At 38.9% G+C, this 19,037-nt stretch overlaps 1 protein-coding gene across 1 annotated transcript in view; it reads right to left on the bottom strand.

Moving 5' to 3' along the window:
* Positions 1 to 252: 252 nt before the first annotated feature.
* Positions 253 to 19,037, bottom strand: part of LOC105453273 (collagen alpha-5(IV) chain) — a 49,923-nt gene continuing 31,138 nt past the window's right edge. The window contains exons 3-27 of the mRNA XM_011695076.1: positions 15,317 to 15,361; positions 14,661 to 14,882; positions 13,931 to 13,993; positions 10,590 to 10,829; positions 10,224 to 10,385; positions 9,807 to 9,933; positions 9,439 to 9,588; positions 8,856 to 9,032; positions 8,196 to 8,360; positions 7,748 to 8,097; positions 7,283 to 7,535; positions 7,003 to 7,196; positions 6,668 to 6,874; positions 6,445 to 6,550; positions 5,658 to 6,202; positions 5,304 to 5,502; positions 4,774 to 4,973; positions 4,599 to 4,698; positions 3,980 to 4,165; positions 3,593 to 3,885; positions 3,282 to 3,369; positions 3,028 to 3,198; positions 2,694 to 2,879; positions 2,076 to 2,368; positions 253 to 1,770 (exon numbers count right to left, since the gene is read on the bottom strand). Of these exons, the coding sequence (XP_011693378.1) occupies positions 1,282 to 1,770; positions 2,076 to 2,368; positions 2,694 to 2,879; positions 3,028 to 3,198; positions 3,282 to 3,369; positions 3,593 to 3,885; positions 3,980 to 4,165; positions 4,599 to 4,698; positions 4,774 to 4,973; positions 5,304 to 5,502; positions 5,658 to 6,202; positions 6,445 to 6,550; positions 6,668 to 6,874; positions 7,003 to 7,196; positions 7,283 to 7,535; positions 7,748 to 8,097; positions 8,196 to 8,360; positions 8,856 to 9,032; positions 9,439 to 9,588; positions 9,807 to 9,933; positions 10,224 to 10,385; positions 10,590 to 10,829; positions 13,931 to 13,993; positions 14,661 to 14,882; positions 15,317 to 15,361 (5,211 nt within the window). The 3' untranslated portion in view covers positions 253 to 1,281. The remainder of the gene's footprint in view (positions 1,771 to 2,075; positions 2,369 to 2,693; positions 2,880 to 3,027; positions 3,199 to 3,281; positions 3,370 to 3,592; positions 3,886 to 3,979; positions 4,166 to 4,598; positions 4,699 to 4,773; positions 4,974 to 5,303; positions 5,503 to 5,657; positions 6,203 to 6,444; positions 6,551 to 6,667; positions 6,875 to 7,002; positions 7,197 to 7,282; positions 7,536 to 7,747; positions 8,098 to 8,195; positions 8,361 to 8,855; positions 9,033 to 9,438; positions 9,589 to 9,806; positions 9,934 to 10,223; positions 10,386 to 10,589; positions 10,830 to 13,930; positions 13,994 to 14,660; positions 14,883 to 15,316; positions 15,362 to 19,037) is intronic.

The following is a 19,037-nucleotide window of genomic DNA, read 5'->3' as shown; positions in this document are numbered from 1 at the left end:
TCAATTTCATATCAAAATCGTTTCGTCGTATTAGAAATGACACGTAAGAGTTTCTTGCGTGCAATTTTTAAAGAGAATTTGGATGAAATGAAAAAAAATAAGATCACTTAAAAATTTGTAAAAATGGATGAAAACTATTTCTTTTTTCTGTCAATGCAAAGTTCTTGACTTAGCAGGCTTAGTCAGGAGCCTTAAATTGAAATTTATTAATTTAAGGAAACAATATGTTTTTATAACTTCCGAACGATTTCCTTTTATGTTTTATTTTGTAGATGATGAGATATAAATTGTAAAATATAAAATACTTCTGACAAAACGATGAAGCTCAATCTTCTTCGCTGCTCTCATCAGACAAAATTTTCAGCTACAAGTCAATTAACTTGTTAGATATTTTTTAATTTATTATTATATCCATTTTTCAGGAAAAAGATAAACGTACTGGAAAGGCGTCGATTGGCTTATATAAAAGGATCTTTATTCAATGCGAGATACATAGGTAAATAGTTACGACAGCGATACAATATACATAACGTTAATTTAATTATTGTAGTGTGATCTCGTAAATCGCGTCGGCAAGCGCAACGTTATTGGCAGTTTTGCGATGGCCGGACGCGACAGGTTCTTTTTTCTATTTGGCATAAGGCAGTTATATGGCTTCACGGCAGCCGGCGGCGCTTTTTATCGGGCGCGCAGGAAGAGACGAGATGGCCGGGAGGGTGGGTCGTAGACCTCCTGCACAGGGTAGGAACGAATAGCAGCGACAAGAGTTCCCAAGTGCGATAGAAGGATCCAGGATAAGGATTTTCAGATAGGCAGCCGTTCAGGTCTTGATTCAACAGCCGCCGCGCTGCTTTGACAAGCAACTCGTCTTTTCCCCCCGTTACGACTTTCGGGAGAGGAATGCATCGATAAATTGAGAGGTTTATAAAAGTACTCAATTGCGTTTCATATCCAATACTTCAACTTCAATGGTCGACGACTTAAAAAGAAGACGTTTATCCATACAATTTCTTTTCCAAACAGGATGATAGACCGGGAATTGTGTGTGCATGTTGTCTGCGTTATCTCGAGCCCTTTACCATGCGGTTCCTGATCGCGTTTTTCGTCCGCGTTTTTTCTATCCGATGCAAGATCTATACGAACTAAAGCACCCGGCCGATATAACTTAATTAATAGAAAAAAAAAAAGAGTTTCTTGCTTCTTTATATACATAGGCTGCGCCCTTGCACCCTCGTCACTGGTGCCGCTTGTTCTGGATGTATACGCGATTTTTTGCTGCGTCTACACGTCGTTGGGAGACTGCGTTGTTCTCCAATGCTTGGCGCGTAAGCGATCCCTCCTGCGGGAGTAATCGGGCACGCGCCTATTGTGATTGGGATGTCTTCCTCGGCCAGGTGGCGGTGACCTGGATGCCTGATAGTAGGGCGGCAGATTGTGGGACGACGGCGCCGGCGGAGCAACGCCTCTATTATAAGGGGCTCGCTCGTTGTTGGATGTGAAGGGTTTCAGGACCTCGGTGACCCGTCGGCGGAGGCACACGGCGCAGCGACTCACCCGAGACGTGTGGTCGGCTTTGAGCGTTTGCTGCAGCGGTTTGCGGAACATCTCGTTGTCGTGGATGGTCGCGAGCCAATACGATGTCGCCGTGGCGAAGTAGTTACACGTGCCGAGGCCGCGACATTCGATAAACGGCCTGACGCGGAACTCCTCCAAGCAAGAGCCGGGCGAGACTAGGGATTGACCACCGCCGTCCGCGCCTGCATCTCTGTGCTGTAATTTTATGAGACATAAATATGATATATATTTATAGCTGACAATAATTATATATATAATTTTAGTAACACAGTAATGTGATATTTATCGAAAATCTTACAATTATTATTGTTAACAGATAAAAGATCAATATATGTATGCATCACTAATAAGATATATTTTGTAATTAAAAATATCAAGATAGCAAAACCATGCATACGAAACACTTGGGTGTTATGTCTATTTTCGTACGCTAGCCTAACAGATTTTTTGGAATTGATATTTTGTATTGAAAATTAATATAATATAACAGTCGATCTTACCATGAGGAAACTGTATCCAACCCAGATTTCTTCCCAGCCACCCGGACACTCGGGTATTGCCATGGATTGACTGTGAACAGCTATTACTCTAGTCGGCGCTTCGCACACAGAACATCTCGATAAGTATCTACCAACTTCCGGAACCGGTATTGGTGTCATCATCATTGGCATAGGCTCGGTTGTGCTGAGCCAGTAGCTGTAGTCGTTACGATTGGCATAATCGCACACGTTGTTCAGGTTGCAGAACAAGAAGGGCATAGCGGAGAACTTCTTGACACAACTACCAGCAGCGCCTGTGAATTGTTATTTGCATTATACTCTACTATTTGTCAGTTGCGTTATACTCTTGTTGAAGATTACTTTCAAAATCATAATGTCAAGCTTTAACAATTGCTTTTACATTCTTCTTGCATTCAGATTCTTGCCATTAGTAATTCAAATTTTTTTTATATTTTATAAAAATATTTCCTAAATAAAAGGTGTGTACGTGTTAATATTTTTATATAAAATATGCGTGTTATTTTTATTTTAGGAAATATCTATAAGATGGATTTGTGTTAGTTATGACTCATTTTTCGATTATATAATTTGTATGGAAAATATGTTAATATTGCTTACCAAGATCCTGCGCGTAAGCTCGTCCATTACCCATGGTGTGCAATAGCGAGAATCCGTCCCAGACCTTCACGGTATTTCTTGGACAGAACGGTATCATTTCGGTTTGCGAGTGACGAGCAAAATAGAATCCTCTATCTCTCGGACCAATTCCGCTTGGCGCAGGCGGTCCAGGTGCGCCGGGAAAACCTGCGAAAGAAATTGTTTCCTCAATAATGCATAGTCAAATAATTGATATTAATTGCTGTTAACAACCTATCGCTTCAATTTGAGAATTAAATTATCATATTAACACTTATTACTTATTATAATATAAAATATATACGTATAATTATACCTGGTTGTCCTCGTTGTCCGATAAACCCAGGAGATCCTTGATGTCCGGGAGGCCCAGTTTTACCGTCTGGTCCTGGCGGCCCAGAAATTCCAATCATTCCAATTTCACCCTGTCGTCCCGGCAAACCGTCTTTGCCAGGCTCACCCACCATTCCCTGTAGTCCAGGGAAACCTGCATATCCACATAACAGTATTATATTTCCATTCTATAAAATATGTATAAATTTTATAAAATACAAAATTTATATAAAATACCTGGTAATCCGGGCTCTCCAATATCACCGGGGAGTCCTCGTCTTGGGAACGGCGGGAAAGGATTTATGCCAGGGTTTCCTTTTGGTCCCTATTACAAGCGTAATATATATTTGAAATAACTTTATCCTTGTTCCGCGATTTTACGTTTCGATTATTTAAAATACAGTTGTATATGACAAATAATTAGACGATGAACAAATTAAAGAAAATTTGTAAGATTTCTATTGTCAAAAATAAAGGCGGAAGAAGTTAGCGAATAAATCGACGGATGTAATATCTAAATTGTGAAAAGTGTAATTCGAAATTCTCACCCGTGGCCCTTCAGGACCAGGTAACCCAGGTAGGCCAGGTTCACCGATTTCTCCTCTTTCTCCTTTTGGTCCTGGAAATCCGTTATAACCAAGCGCACCAGAGTCACCTTTCATTCCCTTCAGTCCAGGTCGACCATTTAATCCAGGCCATCCATGTTCGCCCGGCTGTCCTTTCTTGCTGCCCGCCGATATTCCCCGTTCTCCTTGGAAACCTTTAGGTCCTGGTGCTCCGGGGTTGCCTGGCAATCCTCCTATACCTGGTGGACCCGGTGAGCCGACGAATCCTTGTTGACCTGATCAAAACGTAAAATAATAAATTTTACTTAATGTTAATTTTTAAAATTTTATCCTGTTATTTAATTAATTAAATGCAATAATGATTGTTACCTGACTCTCCGACCATTCCCTTAGGACCGCGAAGGCTGTGGCCTATGTCGCCAGAGATTCCTTTGGGTCCGTTCGGACCGTATTCACCAGGAGCTCCTTTTTGTCCTGAACGTCCTGGGATACCAGGTATACCATCGAGGCCAGCACGGCCAGGCTCACCTGGTTCAGCAAATTCACCGGGCAATCCTAGGGCAAATAAATAGAAAAATAAAATCAAATGAAATAAAATATTCAATTTGATATTTTAACATATCTAGATTTAAGATATCTAGAATAAAAAATAAGAAAGAATAAATACTTGTAGATTTTTATTGGCAAAAATATATTAGAATATGAAGCATTACTAGGAATTAATTTTTTTTAATTATACGTAAAAAGAGTTATTGTATATTCCGACTTAATTCTAATAAAATTTTAAAACAAAGATACATTTTTAACACATCAAAGAAAAAGAAATTAAAAACTCTCTAAATATTAAAAAAAAATAAAGAAGGAAAGAACTTGTATTATATGTACAATACAAGCTTTATACAAATATAATACAAAAGCAATCTCAATAAATTTCGAAGTACAAGAGTTTGCAATTAACATTAATTAAACATAATTTCATATTAATTACCTGGAGCTCCGCGAAAACCTTGGTCACCCGGTAGACCAGGGAAACCGGGTATTCCTGGGAAACCATCGGGACCCGGATATCCTCTGTCTCCAATTTCGCCCTATAATAAATGAATTAATAATTTCTTCCAAAGTTAAAAAATTTAAATATCTGACTTATATGTCCGTTCATTTACCTTTCGACCGAATACACCGATCACTCCTGGTTCACCTGGTAGTCCTTTCACACCAATAAAACCATCGTGGCCGCGATGACCGAAATCACCCTTTGCTACGAGCCCGTAAAATGGTAAACCAGGTTCGCCTACGTAGCCTTTCGATCCAGGAGCACCCATAAAACCTGGGGCTCCCCTCACACCCAGCTCACCCGGCATTCCTGACGTAAAACGTAGAGTGTAATGTGTTGCAATTATTTGTAATTTGTTCAAAAATACTAATCGAAATACAATGCAATGTTTTATCTTCTTTTATAAATTATTAATTTATAAGGGTGTGCAACATATAATTTGTTCGAAAATACTAATTGAAGTACAATGCAATGTTTTATCTTCTTTTATAAATTATAAATTATAAGGGTGTGCAACATATAATTCCATTAACTATTAAAATATAAATTAAAGATAAAAAAATTAAACGATTATAAGATACAAAAGTATTAAGATATGTAATTAAATTAATGAAGATGAATGAATGTTATCATATTCACCTGGTCTGCCCATTATACCCGGATCACCACTGCCACCTGCTTTTCCTTTCAAACCGTCAAATCCAGGTGGTCCAATCGGGCCTCTTTCACCTTTCGCACCGTGTCTTCCCGGTATTCCGTGCACGCCTGCTCTTCCTGGGAAGCCTTGCTCGCCTCGTTCGCCCTTTAATCCATCGGGACCCATGTCACCGATTTCTCCCTATAAATATATTCGGCTAATTTGAATATAATGTCTTGCAAACTTTCTTGCTGTTTATATGGCGGAGTGAAAAATAATATGTCTTTTGTACATCTTAAAAATAAGTATTTTGTTCTGAAAGCAACTTAATTCTTAATGAAAAAAGATGCCTTTGCCTTTGCTCCTTCAACACCATTGTATCCATCGAATCCAGGTTCACCTTTCGGTCCTGGTAGACCATCGAAGCCGTCGGTAGCTATTCCCGGCTCTCCCGGTATGCCCGGTCGTCCATCGAATCCAGGCTGACCGGGCGGTCCGATTTCTCCCTGAAAACCTTTTTCACCCACATCACCTTGGGGACCGCTGAAAGAATTTTCGCCCAGGATCCCCGCTAATCCCTCAAGACCAGGATCACCGGTGACACCTTTTTTTCCAGTCGGCCCTCTCACTCCTGGTGAACCGGGGACTCCGGCGTCTCCCATTTGTCCTTTAGGGCCGACATCTCCGATTGTACCGTTGGCACCAGGCCAACCGAGTGGTCCCGGCTCGCCACTCTCGCCGATATCTCCCTTTATTCCCGGTACACCTCGCTGACCATGTGAACCGTGCAATCCTTTCAATCCCTGAAGTCCCACATCACCGTCGTCACCTAGCCGTCCAATAAAACCGATATCTCCTTTCCGGCCCTTCATTCCGTTAAAACCATGGGAGCCATCAAAGCCTGAAATTTACGTTAATTTTTCTAATTTGCAAGATTTGTACTAACACTACGCGAAGAAAAGTTTATTTAAAACGATCCAATCATGCTATAGGTCTAAAATGATAAAAGTCTAATAAAGCATAGTGAATTATATTAAAAAACGAAATTCGATTTAATTCCACTCATCTAATTTTATTTAACCTAATTTATTTCATAGAATGACCTGCTTGTTTTAGAATCATTTATAGTTTCTCGGTACTTACCCTTACGACCGGAGTCTCCAAATCTTCCGGGATTTCCTTGCAGGCCAGGTATTCCCGGGGATCCACGAACACCTTGTATACTGTCTCCACGTTGACCTTTGGCTCCCTAAATCAAATTGATTGCTTTAATATAAATCATTCATAGATATCTCATAAAAAAATCATTTTCGTAGACATTAATTAACTTGAAGCAATCTTCATAGAAACTCATGAATGTACTCACTTGAAGTCCAGGCAACCCCTCGAAACCAGGCGCTCCCTTATCACCCTTGATACCCATTAAACCATCCCCTCCTGGTAGACCAGGATATCCTTGAGGACCGGCATCACCGAAGTCACCCTTTGAACCGTAATGTCCGCGTTCTCCAATTTCGCCGTATGTTAAATTTGTGCCCGGATCTCCACGATCGCCTTTGTTACCAATGCGACCCTGTAACAAGCAACATTATTTCCCTTACACGGGTAAGAATTTAACGAATTTCTATTAAAATTATTTTTATTTACGTAAAAATTAATTAAACTGTCAAAATGAAAATTATTTATGCGCAATTTACTTACCGGAAAACCTACTGGCCCCTGAGATCCAGGCGAGCCTGATGTGCCCCGAAATCCCTGGTCTCCTGGCATTCCGGGATAGCCTTTCAAACCTATGGGACCTTGCAGCGAAAGTCCTGGAGAACCAGCCTCACCAGGAAATCCTGGTAGTCCTTCGTCGCCAGGATGTCCTTGGAAACCTTTGAAACCAAACTCGCCTACGAGAATACCGGAAGTATTAAATATTTAATCAAATATAAATATTATTAGTATATTTAAAAAAAATTTTTTAAATTTAACATACCGGGAGCTCCTCTGGCACCTTTGTAGCCCTTTTCGCCCTTGATATCTGCGGTGTATTGCGTACCTGCCTGACCAGGTTCTCCCTTAATACCCGTATCTCCTTGTATTCCTTTGATTCCCGGTTCTCCCGGATATCCCGGATCTCCGCGCAAGAACTCGATTGGTATCAAAACATCCTCACCCTTTTCGCCAGGAATACCATTCCTTCCTGGAAAACCGTCTACTCCCAGTATTCCAGGAGGACCATGATCACCCTATATATTAAAGAATATTGTTAAATTAGAAAAATAAAAAAACGATTAATCAGCTGTACATATAAACTTGTGCAATTGAAAAATTTTATAATTAATTTATTATAAATTAAATTATTAATCAAATCATTATGTTCTACAAAATATTTAACAAGTCTTATCGCGTAGAAATAATTATGCTTACATAATTATAAAACAAATAAGAGAAAAAGTACCTTTTCTCCTTTCTCTCCCGGTACACCGTTGTCACCGAAGGGTCCCGGTTGTCCTCGCAGACCCCTGATTCCCTCGGGGCCAGGTAAACCTTTTTTACCTTTATCACCCGGCGGACTAAAAACACTCTCTCTTGGCGGAAGTACCACCCTTCCATGTTCTCCTTTAGGTCCTTGAGGTCCCGCAATACCGGATCTTCCCGAGTCGCCCTGAAGCCCAGGCGGTCCTTGCGGACCTTGCTTTCCTTTTATTCCCTTGACTCCTCGAGGACCGGGTAGTCCAGAAAATCCCGGAGCTCCAGGAAATCCATTCAAACCAGATTCACCATGTTCTCCTTTCCTACCGGGCAAACCTGTGGGACAATTAAAACAAATATAAAATAAATATCTTAATTCATCTTTCAAATTTTTACGCAAATACTCCTTATTACAAGTTATAATTAATCTTTACCTGGAGCACATACGCCACAGTCATCTCCTCGACCACCCTTAAATCCCTTAGGGCCGCGTAAACCAGGCCAGCCATCAGTGCCAGGAATACCAGGTGTTCCGGGCAGACCACGTTCTCCATCTGGACCAGGAGTTCTTATTCCTTTTCCAGGAAAACCTTTCGCTCCTGTTTAATAATTATAATTATTTGTGATTAATAAGAAACCCATTTGCGAATAAAATTATTAAAATGATACTAATGGCGTTAATAATAATAGAAAATAAAGTATATTTCGTGTATTATATTAATTCTCTTAAATTTTAAATAAAGTTCTTAATACATACATATATACAGGGTATCCGAAAAGTATGGTAATCTCTCGATATTTCGGAAATTAAGCGTTTTTGAGAAAATGTTTTAGACAAAAGTTGACCTTTACCTGTCCTTAGCGACGCCACTCAAGGTCAAATCGATAAAATCATTAAATAGATTCTTTTAAGCCCTACAACTTTTGTCTAAAACATTTTTTTAAAAACCGCTTAGTTTCCGAAATATTGAGGGGTGCCATACTTTTCTACAGTTCTTACATGTATATATACAGGACACCCTGTATACATACATGTAAAAACTGTAGAAGTTTTTCTTCTCTTAGTTTTTTGAATATATAAATTTTAAGTTTACCTTGAAAACCAGGATTACCGCGATCACCAGGCGGTCCTGACAATCCTGGAAGACCTGGAATACCATCTTGGCCCGGCGGTCCAGTTATCGTTGCACCCGGGAATCCTTTGGGTCCCATAATTCCGGGTCTACCGGGATATCCGGAAGGTCCTTCAGGTCCCATAGGTCCTGGTAAGCCTGAAATAATTTATAAATCAAAATTATTATTTATGACATTTGCTATAAAATAATTAATTACACTGTGCCACAGCAAAATTCTCTCCGAAGTGCAACCACATGTTCTTTGAAGATCTTTTCACGCTGAACACGATACTGTTTGAAAAATTCGCCTATCAGAATTTTGAGTAATTTAGAGTGAAAGTGACTAAAAATAGTGTTTCCGTTTTGTTGCTAGAAAATTTCTAAAGTGGCCAAAAATAGTATTTTTACTCAGAATCCTGACGTGCTAAGCGAATTTTTCAAACGGCATCGTGTTCAGCGCGAAAAAATCTACGAGAAACGTGTGGTCGCACTTCGGAGAGAGAAAAAAAGTATTTTTCTTTGTAGCACAATGTTATCGATATAGAAAGCAATAAAAATGTACCATCATCTCCTTGTTCTCCTTTTATGGACGAGCCTTTCGCTCCCGCTAGACCAGGGAGACCTATTGGTCCTGGTGGGCCTGGCGGTCCTATAAAGCCGATAATTCCTGGCACACCCGGTGTCCCTGTTTGGCCTGATTCACCAGGAGGGCCTGTGAAAGAAATAAAAACTTTAGGTTAAAAAAAGTTTTTTCTAGCTAAAAATAAAATTTTAATTAATTTCCATTTTTCTGGAAATATTATATGTGATATTGTTCATTTTTTATTTTTTGAAGATATAATAGTAATTATCTATTAACATACATTTTAAGATGAATAAATATTGAAATATTTTTATGAATGAAGAATAACATATATCAAATGTATATACCAAGATCTCCTTGGATTCCGATATTTCCGGGTAATATCTCATCAAGTTGTGGATTGTACTCTCCAGGTGGACCCTCAGCCCCTTGTTTACCAGGTGGACCAGGATTTCCTTTTTCTCCTAGTTCTCCCTTTATTTTGTAATTATTAATAAACACTTTAATAAAAATAACATTATACTAAAATTATATTATGATAATTTTAAATAACAAATAATTCAAAATAAAAAAAATTATGGAGCATAAAGCCGGTATTTAAAAAAGTACCTTATAAATTCTTTAATTTAAAATTCAATTATAACAATATTTAAAATTAAAATTAACAAGAAAAATAAAAACTAACAAATTTATTTGTTAGAAACTGTTTTAAAAATCAGATATATCATTTATAGATACTTTTTAGTTTATTTTTAGATACTTACATCGGTTCCATCTGCACCAGACAATCCAGCGAATCCTGGAGCTCCCTTCTCTCCTTTCTCACCAGCCGGGCCTGGTGGACCCTCGGCACCCTGCTTACCTCTTGGTCCATCGCCACCTTGTTCACCTTTCACACCTTTAATACCCAAAAAACCTGGTCGACCCTAAATAAGATATATTCTATTTTTAATTGTCACAATATTTAACTAAAATATTTTTAATGCACGAAACAGTACGTACGTAATTAGGTTACACACTTTTGATTTTTTATCAATAATATATTTTTTCTAGTGTAATCTTTTATAGAATGCAGTTCATACTATTCTGTATCAACAATTTTATGCTCGTATTTGGTATAACAGAATTACCTCGGGACCCCTGGCGCCCAGCTCTCCCTTACGACCTCGATCGCCATAAAAGCCCTTTATGCCTTTTGCCCCTTGCGGCCCTTTCACGGGCGTCGACTTTTCCTTCTTCTTATATTCGTCTTTGCCCGGTGATCCAGCTTCTCCCCTGTCTCCCTGTTCGCCAAGTTGACCCTTCACACCGTACACGGTGTCACCGCGGTCACCTTGCATGCCCGGTAAGCCAGGAGCACCTGACAAACCCTAAGAGAATACCTTTTTTTTTGCTTTATCGCTCAATTGATGTAACTTATTAATTCGCTTCATTAACTAATTGTAATTCATATTTATAATTTTATTTTTAATGAACATTATTAGCTCCCGTTAATAAACATAATTTATTCGTGAAAGTTATATCTTAACGTATTTATATCTTAACATTATTATTTTTTAAATAAAAAGAATGTCGAAATATATATTCAGTCTCTTTACATGTTAAAGAATGTGCTCAAGTAAATATTTATAAGCACGCCAGGTCTTTCCTTTCTCCCGAATCGGCGTTTTCTGTACGTCGAAATGTTTGAAACTACTGGTAGTTTCTCGTTTAGCTGATCCTAATTAGCTAAGCCTAAACTCGTCAAGAGACTTGTAACCGAGCGATCATGCGCGATACCCACGAGACACCCGGTATGCCTTGATGTAGATCTACCTATATGTTGCGTACGCATTACGCTGAAGTTACATCTAGCGTGGCAGAGCGTAAGTGCATGTATTATGAGTCCATTATAATGCTAATTTAAGTGCACGTCCTGGTCCATCCCTGTTTATTTTTACTCCGAAGCGAAATGGAGTTACCAGACGCGGACTATGCGAGACCATTTTGATCGATGCAAAGCATCGCATTTCGCATTTTATTAATGCAATTGATTAAATCTGTACTTCAATTAAAAGGGGAATATTTCAATCAAAAATAAAGAATTATAACGACATATCGAAAATTAATGAAATTAATTCAATGAAATTAATGGTAAATGATGAACCACTCGATCTTCGTCCTCAAGAAAAGATTGAAATTCGTTAGCGCAATCTGTCGAATTAACTATCCGATCCTCCGGTCGATTTATCCGGGAGAAAAGACGCCGACTCGAAGAGTTCGTGCCATCGCCATTAAAAAATTACCCATGCAATTGTGCGGCGCGCGCGATTAACGCATTGTCAATGAGGGAACCGGTTTTCGGTAGCCGATTGTGTCTTAATGGCGCGAGGAGCGGCGCAACCGACTTTTGCCGAGGGTCAACAAGAAAGGGGGAGTCCGGGCTCGTCGAGTTTCTCGGAAGCCGTTGATCGCCGGGCAAAATCTTCCCTTCGTCATCTCGCGCGAGGAGAGACGGCTCTCTTGCTGCTATCAGCGACAGTCGTGTCAGCAGATAGCAGCTGACGGCGGACGCGACGCTTCGGATTTCAGCGTTTCGTATTTAGCGATTAAGTACAAAGTCCTCGCACACTTTAATACTTTCTTTCCCTCATTCCCTTCGCGCGTTCACGTTGATCGCCGCCCTCGAATCGATACGATTAAACTTACTTCTACAAAATCGCGACGATGAGACAGCTCTTTTTTGCAATAACGTACGGTCGGTGAAAAATATGAAGAAGAGAAATAGATTTTTTTTTACGAAGAAACGATTGACATGGACAAAATTAAATAGACAGAGGTTTAAATAAAGACAGAATTGAACACGTATTAAATATTTGTAAAACCAAAGGATCGATTGAATTAATGAATTAAAAAATCAATGGCGACAGGCACTTTTTTTGAGCAATTTGTCGTGCATCGAGAAATCTCCTTCTTCCGTGATCTTTCGCAGGCGGAGCTGCGAATCTACCGCGAGAGAAGAGTTTATCGTTCCTCGCTCGCTAATTAGTTGCGTCAAGTAAATTGCAAGCGAGAAGAAAAGCTTCGCTTCCTACGCGAGAGTGGCTGATAAGTAGCGGCTGTATCGCCACGTGAGTACACGTGCTTGGGAAACGTTAAACCTTTCCCCTCCAGCAAAAAGGGGTTTCCCCGTGTGTGCCGCGAGGAATACGTGTAACATCGGGCACGTAATTCAACCTTATACGAAGGCGTAACTTAGAATACTGCGGATACAAGTGGCGCAGATAACTTTCGAGTGGCCATCGCCAGGTCTAACTCTATGCGCTTTAAGAATCTCGTAAAGTTCCGTCCGTCTGGTTTATACGAACCGAAATTCCTGCGGCATACGTTACATTACCATATCGCGCTCTTCCCGTATCGCGGGCACAGCTGTAATTTAAGAGAAACGGCGACCTATTCTTTCTAGATTGCAAACCCGCCATCCGCGTCTCTTTTCTTTTTTTTTTTGAACGAATATGTCTCCGTATTTTTAATTTCATTTTTAATTCTCTCCCTAATTTAAATTTACTTCTTCTCTAAATTTTTTGGAGTGAAATTTCACTCTAAGGAGTGAAAATACTGCCACTCAAGTGGCCGAGTGACAGTATTTTCACTCTTTTGGAGTGAGATTTCACTCTTTTGGAGTGAGATTCACTCTAGAAAATTTAGAGAGCACACACTAGTCTTTTTATTTAAGAATTTTTTATCTTATTTCTCTCGCAGTGATTAATATTCCAGTATTTTTAGACTTCTGAAATGAAAGATATAAAGAATTTTATTAGCGACGAGTATAACTGATAATTTAAATTCATAATTTTTTACTCTCTAGGATATGATTTCCTTTTTTTTTTAACTATTCCTGGAGAAAATTTTTTTGTATTGTCTTCTGTTCTATTGCACGTTCAAGACATACGAGAATTGCTCCTCTTTTGGAGCGCGAGCATTCATTTCGCCCGGTATCGCACATTTTCACCTAAAGCCCGAGCGTGCATTCGCGCTCGCGTTCGGAGGTGACTTTTAACTCGGCGTGTAAGAGGATTCCTCCCGAGCGGTGCTTATCGCGCGACGGAAATCGCGCGACGCGCGCGGAATTCTTTCAGATTCTTTCCGCTTCTTTTCCTCTCCTCTTTACCCGGTACCCTGTTAAATATTGCCGTGGAATACTTTGGACCGGCAAACGATATTTCATGCGAGCAGGTGGCGTTTCGCAAAAAGGAACGAAAGCCGTCCCGAGAGTCGGACTCTCGAGCTCGTCTCCTTCCTCATCCTCCTCCTCCTCCTCCTCCATCTCCTTTTCCTGTTTCTTCTCCACCGTATCCGCTGCTCTTCGGGGACCTGCCTAAACGCTCGCGCGAGGGTTCACCGGCCCTCGAGAGTCGGCACACCGATCGCCCGGTGTTACGGTACCTTAAACAACCGTGGGATGTACAAGCGTGCTTCTGTTATTACTTACAAAGTCGCCCGTGTTGCCTGGATAACCCACGTCGCCGATGATCCCCTGCTGTCCTTCGAAACCCTGGAAACGCGATCACGTCTTAGGATGCATGATCTTTACGAGTAGATTTAATTAGGCGAAATTAATCCGCGGTGGTTTTAAGAAATTTAAGAGGAGCAATACATTTATACTGTGCATCTCGACTCCTAATAGGTATCATACGTGACATAACGTCACGAAATGATCAATTTTAATTACAATTACGATAAATAAATTTTTGATCATAATGTAGGTTGAACATTAATGATTTATTCTATTTATAAATATAAATACAATATATCTATATATATATTTAATTTATAAATTTTCCATATATACATATATATATATATATATATATATATATTCCTATATATATATAGAGAGAGAGAGAGAGAGCGAGAGAGAGAGAGTTTATGAATTTAAATAGTGTCCACGCTGTTAACAATTCAAAATTCAATCACGGCCAATAATAATAAGAATAATTGCATCACATAAATGCGTAATAACATATGCAATAATACAACCGTTAATTTATTTTATTTTTAACAGAGAACAATTCTCATCGATAAATTGATGTCACGTTAAAATAAATAATATAAATACTCAAATATTGAAATTTTTTTCACGGCGTAATATCGTCAATATGATTTTAAATATTTAAGTTATCGAATAACATATATATTATACGTTAAATATGAATTTTTACCTCCAAACCATTGATACCGGGATCTCCGCGAATTCCTTTGGCACCGACTGAATTTATACCACCGTCACCAGGCTCACCCGGAAAACCATAATCGCCCGGAGGGCCTAGCGGACCTTGAAGCCCGTAATCTCCGAATACACCCGGTGCACCAGCACGGCCGTCGGTTCCGTTGCATCCGTCCAGTCCGTCTGGACCCATCACACCAGGGTGACCAGGAAGACCCTACAAGAAACGCTTGCTACAGTCCCTCTGAATAATTCATTTGCATTCAGGAGGTACAATAAGAGTAAACTTGAACTAAGTTCAGCTCGAAAATTTTACTGAATTCAATTTAGAAGCGCAAGAAGCTCATGACTTCATTCTTTTCCTTCTCATAATACAGAAATAAACCGGAAGATACGGCGAAGAGAATTTTTTAATTAAGATTTCATATTAACATATTGTTCTAATTATTGAATTGCCTGTTTTTTTTAAGAATTGAAATTTATTTTACGTTATTAAAATTTACCGTGTGAGATAATATACATAATAATAGAGAAAGCAAAGTTTAACACATATTGTACGATGTGTGATTATTAAAAGGAAAATAGAGAGTGAAATTCTGGTTTTACGGAATTTGATTTTGGGAGACAATAAAGCAAGTAGTATATACGTACGGAAACTCCTGGGAGACCCACAAATCCTTGTATACCAGTGTCACCCTAAACAGAAGAAACAGAAAATAATGACAACAATTTTTTACGATTTCCAACGATTATGAATGCAGATGTGTGCACATTGCTGATAAAATCATACTAACATTAATTAATAATTATTTCATATTGAAGTATAAAACTAATTCCAGCGTTTTCGATTATTCACTAAACAATCCGATTAGTCACATTTGTCATATATATTACATTGATCATATTATCATTGTATATTGATTTAAGAGAATATCCAATATTTCGGAATAATAAGATATCTCGTTTCGACTGTAATGTATTTTAGCGTTACATAACGTAATAGAATTTCACGCGCCGCGAATATTTGTGCGCAGTTTTTAACTGAAAATATCAGAGTACTCGTCGAGTGCTTTTATCGATCGATCTCCATTGTCTCCGCGCTCGACTGTAATTAACTTGGCCATCGCCGCACTCAAGTACGTCCCGTAACATTGTTGCAATTGCAGATATGATTGGGTCGTATCCTTGATTCGGAGGAAGGTCGTCCGAAGTCGCGTGTCGCCGCGACGACGCCGCTGCAATTTGAGGAGGAGCGCGACTTCTGCACATTCGCAGCCGGATCGGATCCAGCCGGGGGATCCTGGAAAGTGCGTATACGCGTAAAATGTATTACATACGCAAGTGCATGCGTATACGCAGAAGCGCGTGAGCGCATCGCTGGCCGTCCACTCGTCCACCGCGCTGCTCCACTTCGAGCTGGTTAAAGGGCGGCGGTGCAACTACATCTCGGCACGTTCCCGCCTAATTAACGATGCGCCAAGGCATTTTCTCTTCATCGTTTACACAACCCGGCGTGCATTTCTCATCTCGTAACATCCAACGTAAACACGTTTCCCATCAGAGAAATGTGCCTTTCACGAAACTTTGATGTCAGGCAAAAATTTGCAAACATCTACTGCTGCTTATAGTTTATTTATTCATTGTTCAATCTTGTACTTCTAATTTCTTGCCTTTATACTTTTAAATTTGTACTTCCTTTCGAAATACAACAAATCGAACGTATCGAATATAACTAGATATGCAAGATAATAATTTAAGATATTATAAAGAATATAAATTATTTTCAGAAAACAAAATAGGAGTGCAAAAAGATATTTATAAAGATAAACTAAGCAAAATAAATGTATAAGTTAACTACAAATAATCTCTTGAAAACGAGAAGTCGACTAAGAAAGTAAAACTTGTATCCTTGACCGTTAAAAAAGTACTAGGATATATTTCTGCTAATTTTCGCGAGAGATACGCTTGCAGTGGACGCTAAACAGGTGGATTTTACTGCTTTTTCGTTGTCTTTTACGTGGCCGTTCTACGCGGCGTATTTGCGTTGAACATCTCGCGCAAAAGTTGCATGCGGTTACAGCGTCATTACTTGTCCCCTTCGAGTTTTAACGTGTTTATTGCATTCGCCGAGAGTGAGTTTAAGAATTTATGTGAATCTCTTTACAAAGCTGCCATTGTATTCGTCGCAAATGTTCGATATTCTCGATGAGAATTTGTAAGGAGAAAGCTTGCCAAAGAAAGCGCAATTAGAATAATTCGCTTTATGCGAGGGTAGAAAAAGTGCGCAAAATTTTAACACGTCTGACAATTTTTGCGTAATTTTAATCGTTTTATGATAATATAAAACTTTATTTTTTTCTCAATGCGTAGCTGTAAAATAATTGCGCATGTACTATAATAAAACGACTGGACTTCACTTTAAAAATTACTATTGCTTTCATTATATAAGATATAATACAATAACGATTAAATACTTCTCGTTGGAAAGAGAAAGAATAAATTCGCAAAAAAAATGAGAACTCTGTTTTCGATTACCGTGATAGCTCTAGATTATAAAAGAATATGCGTAATAAGCTTTTGCGATACGATAATTTATGAATACTATTTAGACAACATTTAAGTAAAAATACGCGATTGTGCGTTGTAATTTACGTCACGTTTTAATGACATAATTTTCTTGTCGTTTCTCAGAAGCTTTGCCGGCGCCGACATTTGTCTCTGTTTTGTTTTTTTAGAATCTTATCGTGGGGCGACATTGCTTATCGCTATTAAGCATGTGCAATATCCTCGTGTCAGTTATCCAATTTAAGTACCAACAAAATAAGATGTTCATTATAATTGCAGACATTACTAGTAAGCGCGCTGCGAAGTTCCGTGCAAGAGGCATAAATTCATAAATTTCATTCATAAGAATATAGCTTTACGATAAAGTTTAGCTACAAATATACTGAATGTCTGTCGAAAATCAAATAACTTTATTGTAGAACTTTTTGATAAAAGTTTGATAAAAGATTAAAGAAAATAATTAAATTTGAAGGACTCGCGTTTACATGCGATAATTATTGCTTAATTATTTAAAAAACTGTACTAACTATTGATTATTTAAAAAATTAAAATATATATGTATAATGCGTTCTATCCGATCGAGAAATTGACACGCATTGTACCATTCGGATGGATAGCTAGTTGTCTATGTATTAAAATGCTGCGAAGATGTTATGCTACAACGCAGCACAAAATTTTTTATTCTGGTCGGACGCCAAAGCGCTTATCACACACAAACGTCTACGCATAAATGCGTATTATACGCGTAAATTGCGTTCAAAACGGGTGTCGTTATCGGTTGACCTCTTGCGTAAGATGTAAGAAACGTGTCCGATTACAAACTTTATAACAGCCGAGTGAGAATCAGCAATTAAAAAGCTATGTGGCTTTTTTGTCACTAACTACATTAAAATTAATATCATGCTTTACGTATCGTAAAAAAATATCTTATAATAGAACGCGACAGTGTAACAATAAAATTTGTTTAAGGTACGGTCATGAATGGCTCTCTCTCTCGCGTAGTTTTGTGAAAATAAATAAGCTACGGATTATGTAATATGCTATTAGCTCGAGTGAAAGATTGGGACGTGCATGTGGAAAATCTCGTCGCCTGTTGTACGGTGAAAACTTTATGAAAAAATCCATCGTTGATAATATATTCACAAGTCAATATCACGGCGTCGAGGGACGAGCGTTTTTCATGGCGGCGCGGTGGACGGGAGATGCCATTTATGGGCATGCCCGATACAAAATTGACAGGGAATGCCTTTTAAAGGCCGGTATTGATTGGGCAACCGCTGCCTGGTGTGAATGAAAGGGGAAAACCGCTATGACACGGTCGAATCAGATATTGTATCTGTAAATGGGATGCAACGGATGTAGAATATCCGACGTTCACTCTCTTTCTCCCCGTCTTTTGGAAGGAGGAAGTCGTTGCCACATACTTTCATGAGGATTGACACGGGCTGCCATCCATGCCAATATAGTAATCAAAATTCTAGCAGCGTAGTACGAGTGCACTTTTGTTTGCCGTAGATATAGTATATTATAATACACTGTGTGTATAAAAGAAGCTCGATTATACAAAGTTAGATTGCAATTTTAATACACCAGAGTCCAGAACCAGAACGTTATCTCTGTGAAGTTGGTCCCACTTTTTTAAAATTCAAAAAAATAATCAGAGTTCTGATTGTCCCCCGAAGATTTCTAGAGTTCTCTATCGATTTTAGAAAGAGTTCCGTTGATTAAAGCGATAAAAACACCATTTAAAGATGGGGAGGAGCAACTTTACATTTCTATATATATATATATATATAGGTATATAAGA

The sequence above is a fragment of the Wasmannia auropunctata genome, unplaced genomic scaffold (assembly GCF_000956235.1).
Source record: "Wasmannia auropunctata unplaced genomic scaffold, wasmannia.A_1.0 LD336000.1, whole genome shotgun sequence".
Lineage (NCBI taxonomy): Eukaryota > Metazoa > Arthropoda > Insecta > Hymenoptera > Formicidae > Wasmannia > Wasmannia auropunctata.
The sequence above is the reverse complement of the archived record's forward strand: the minus strand, read 5'-3'. Positions and strand labels throughout refer to the sequence as shown.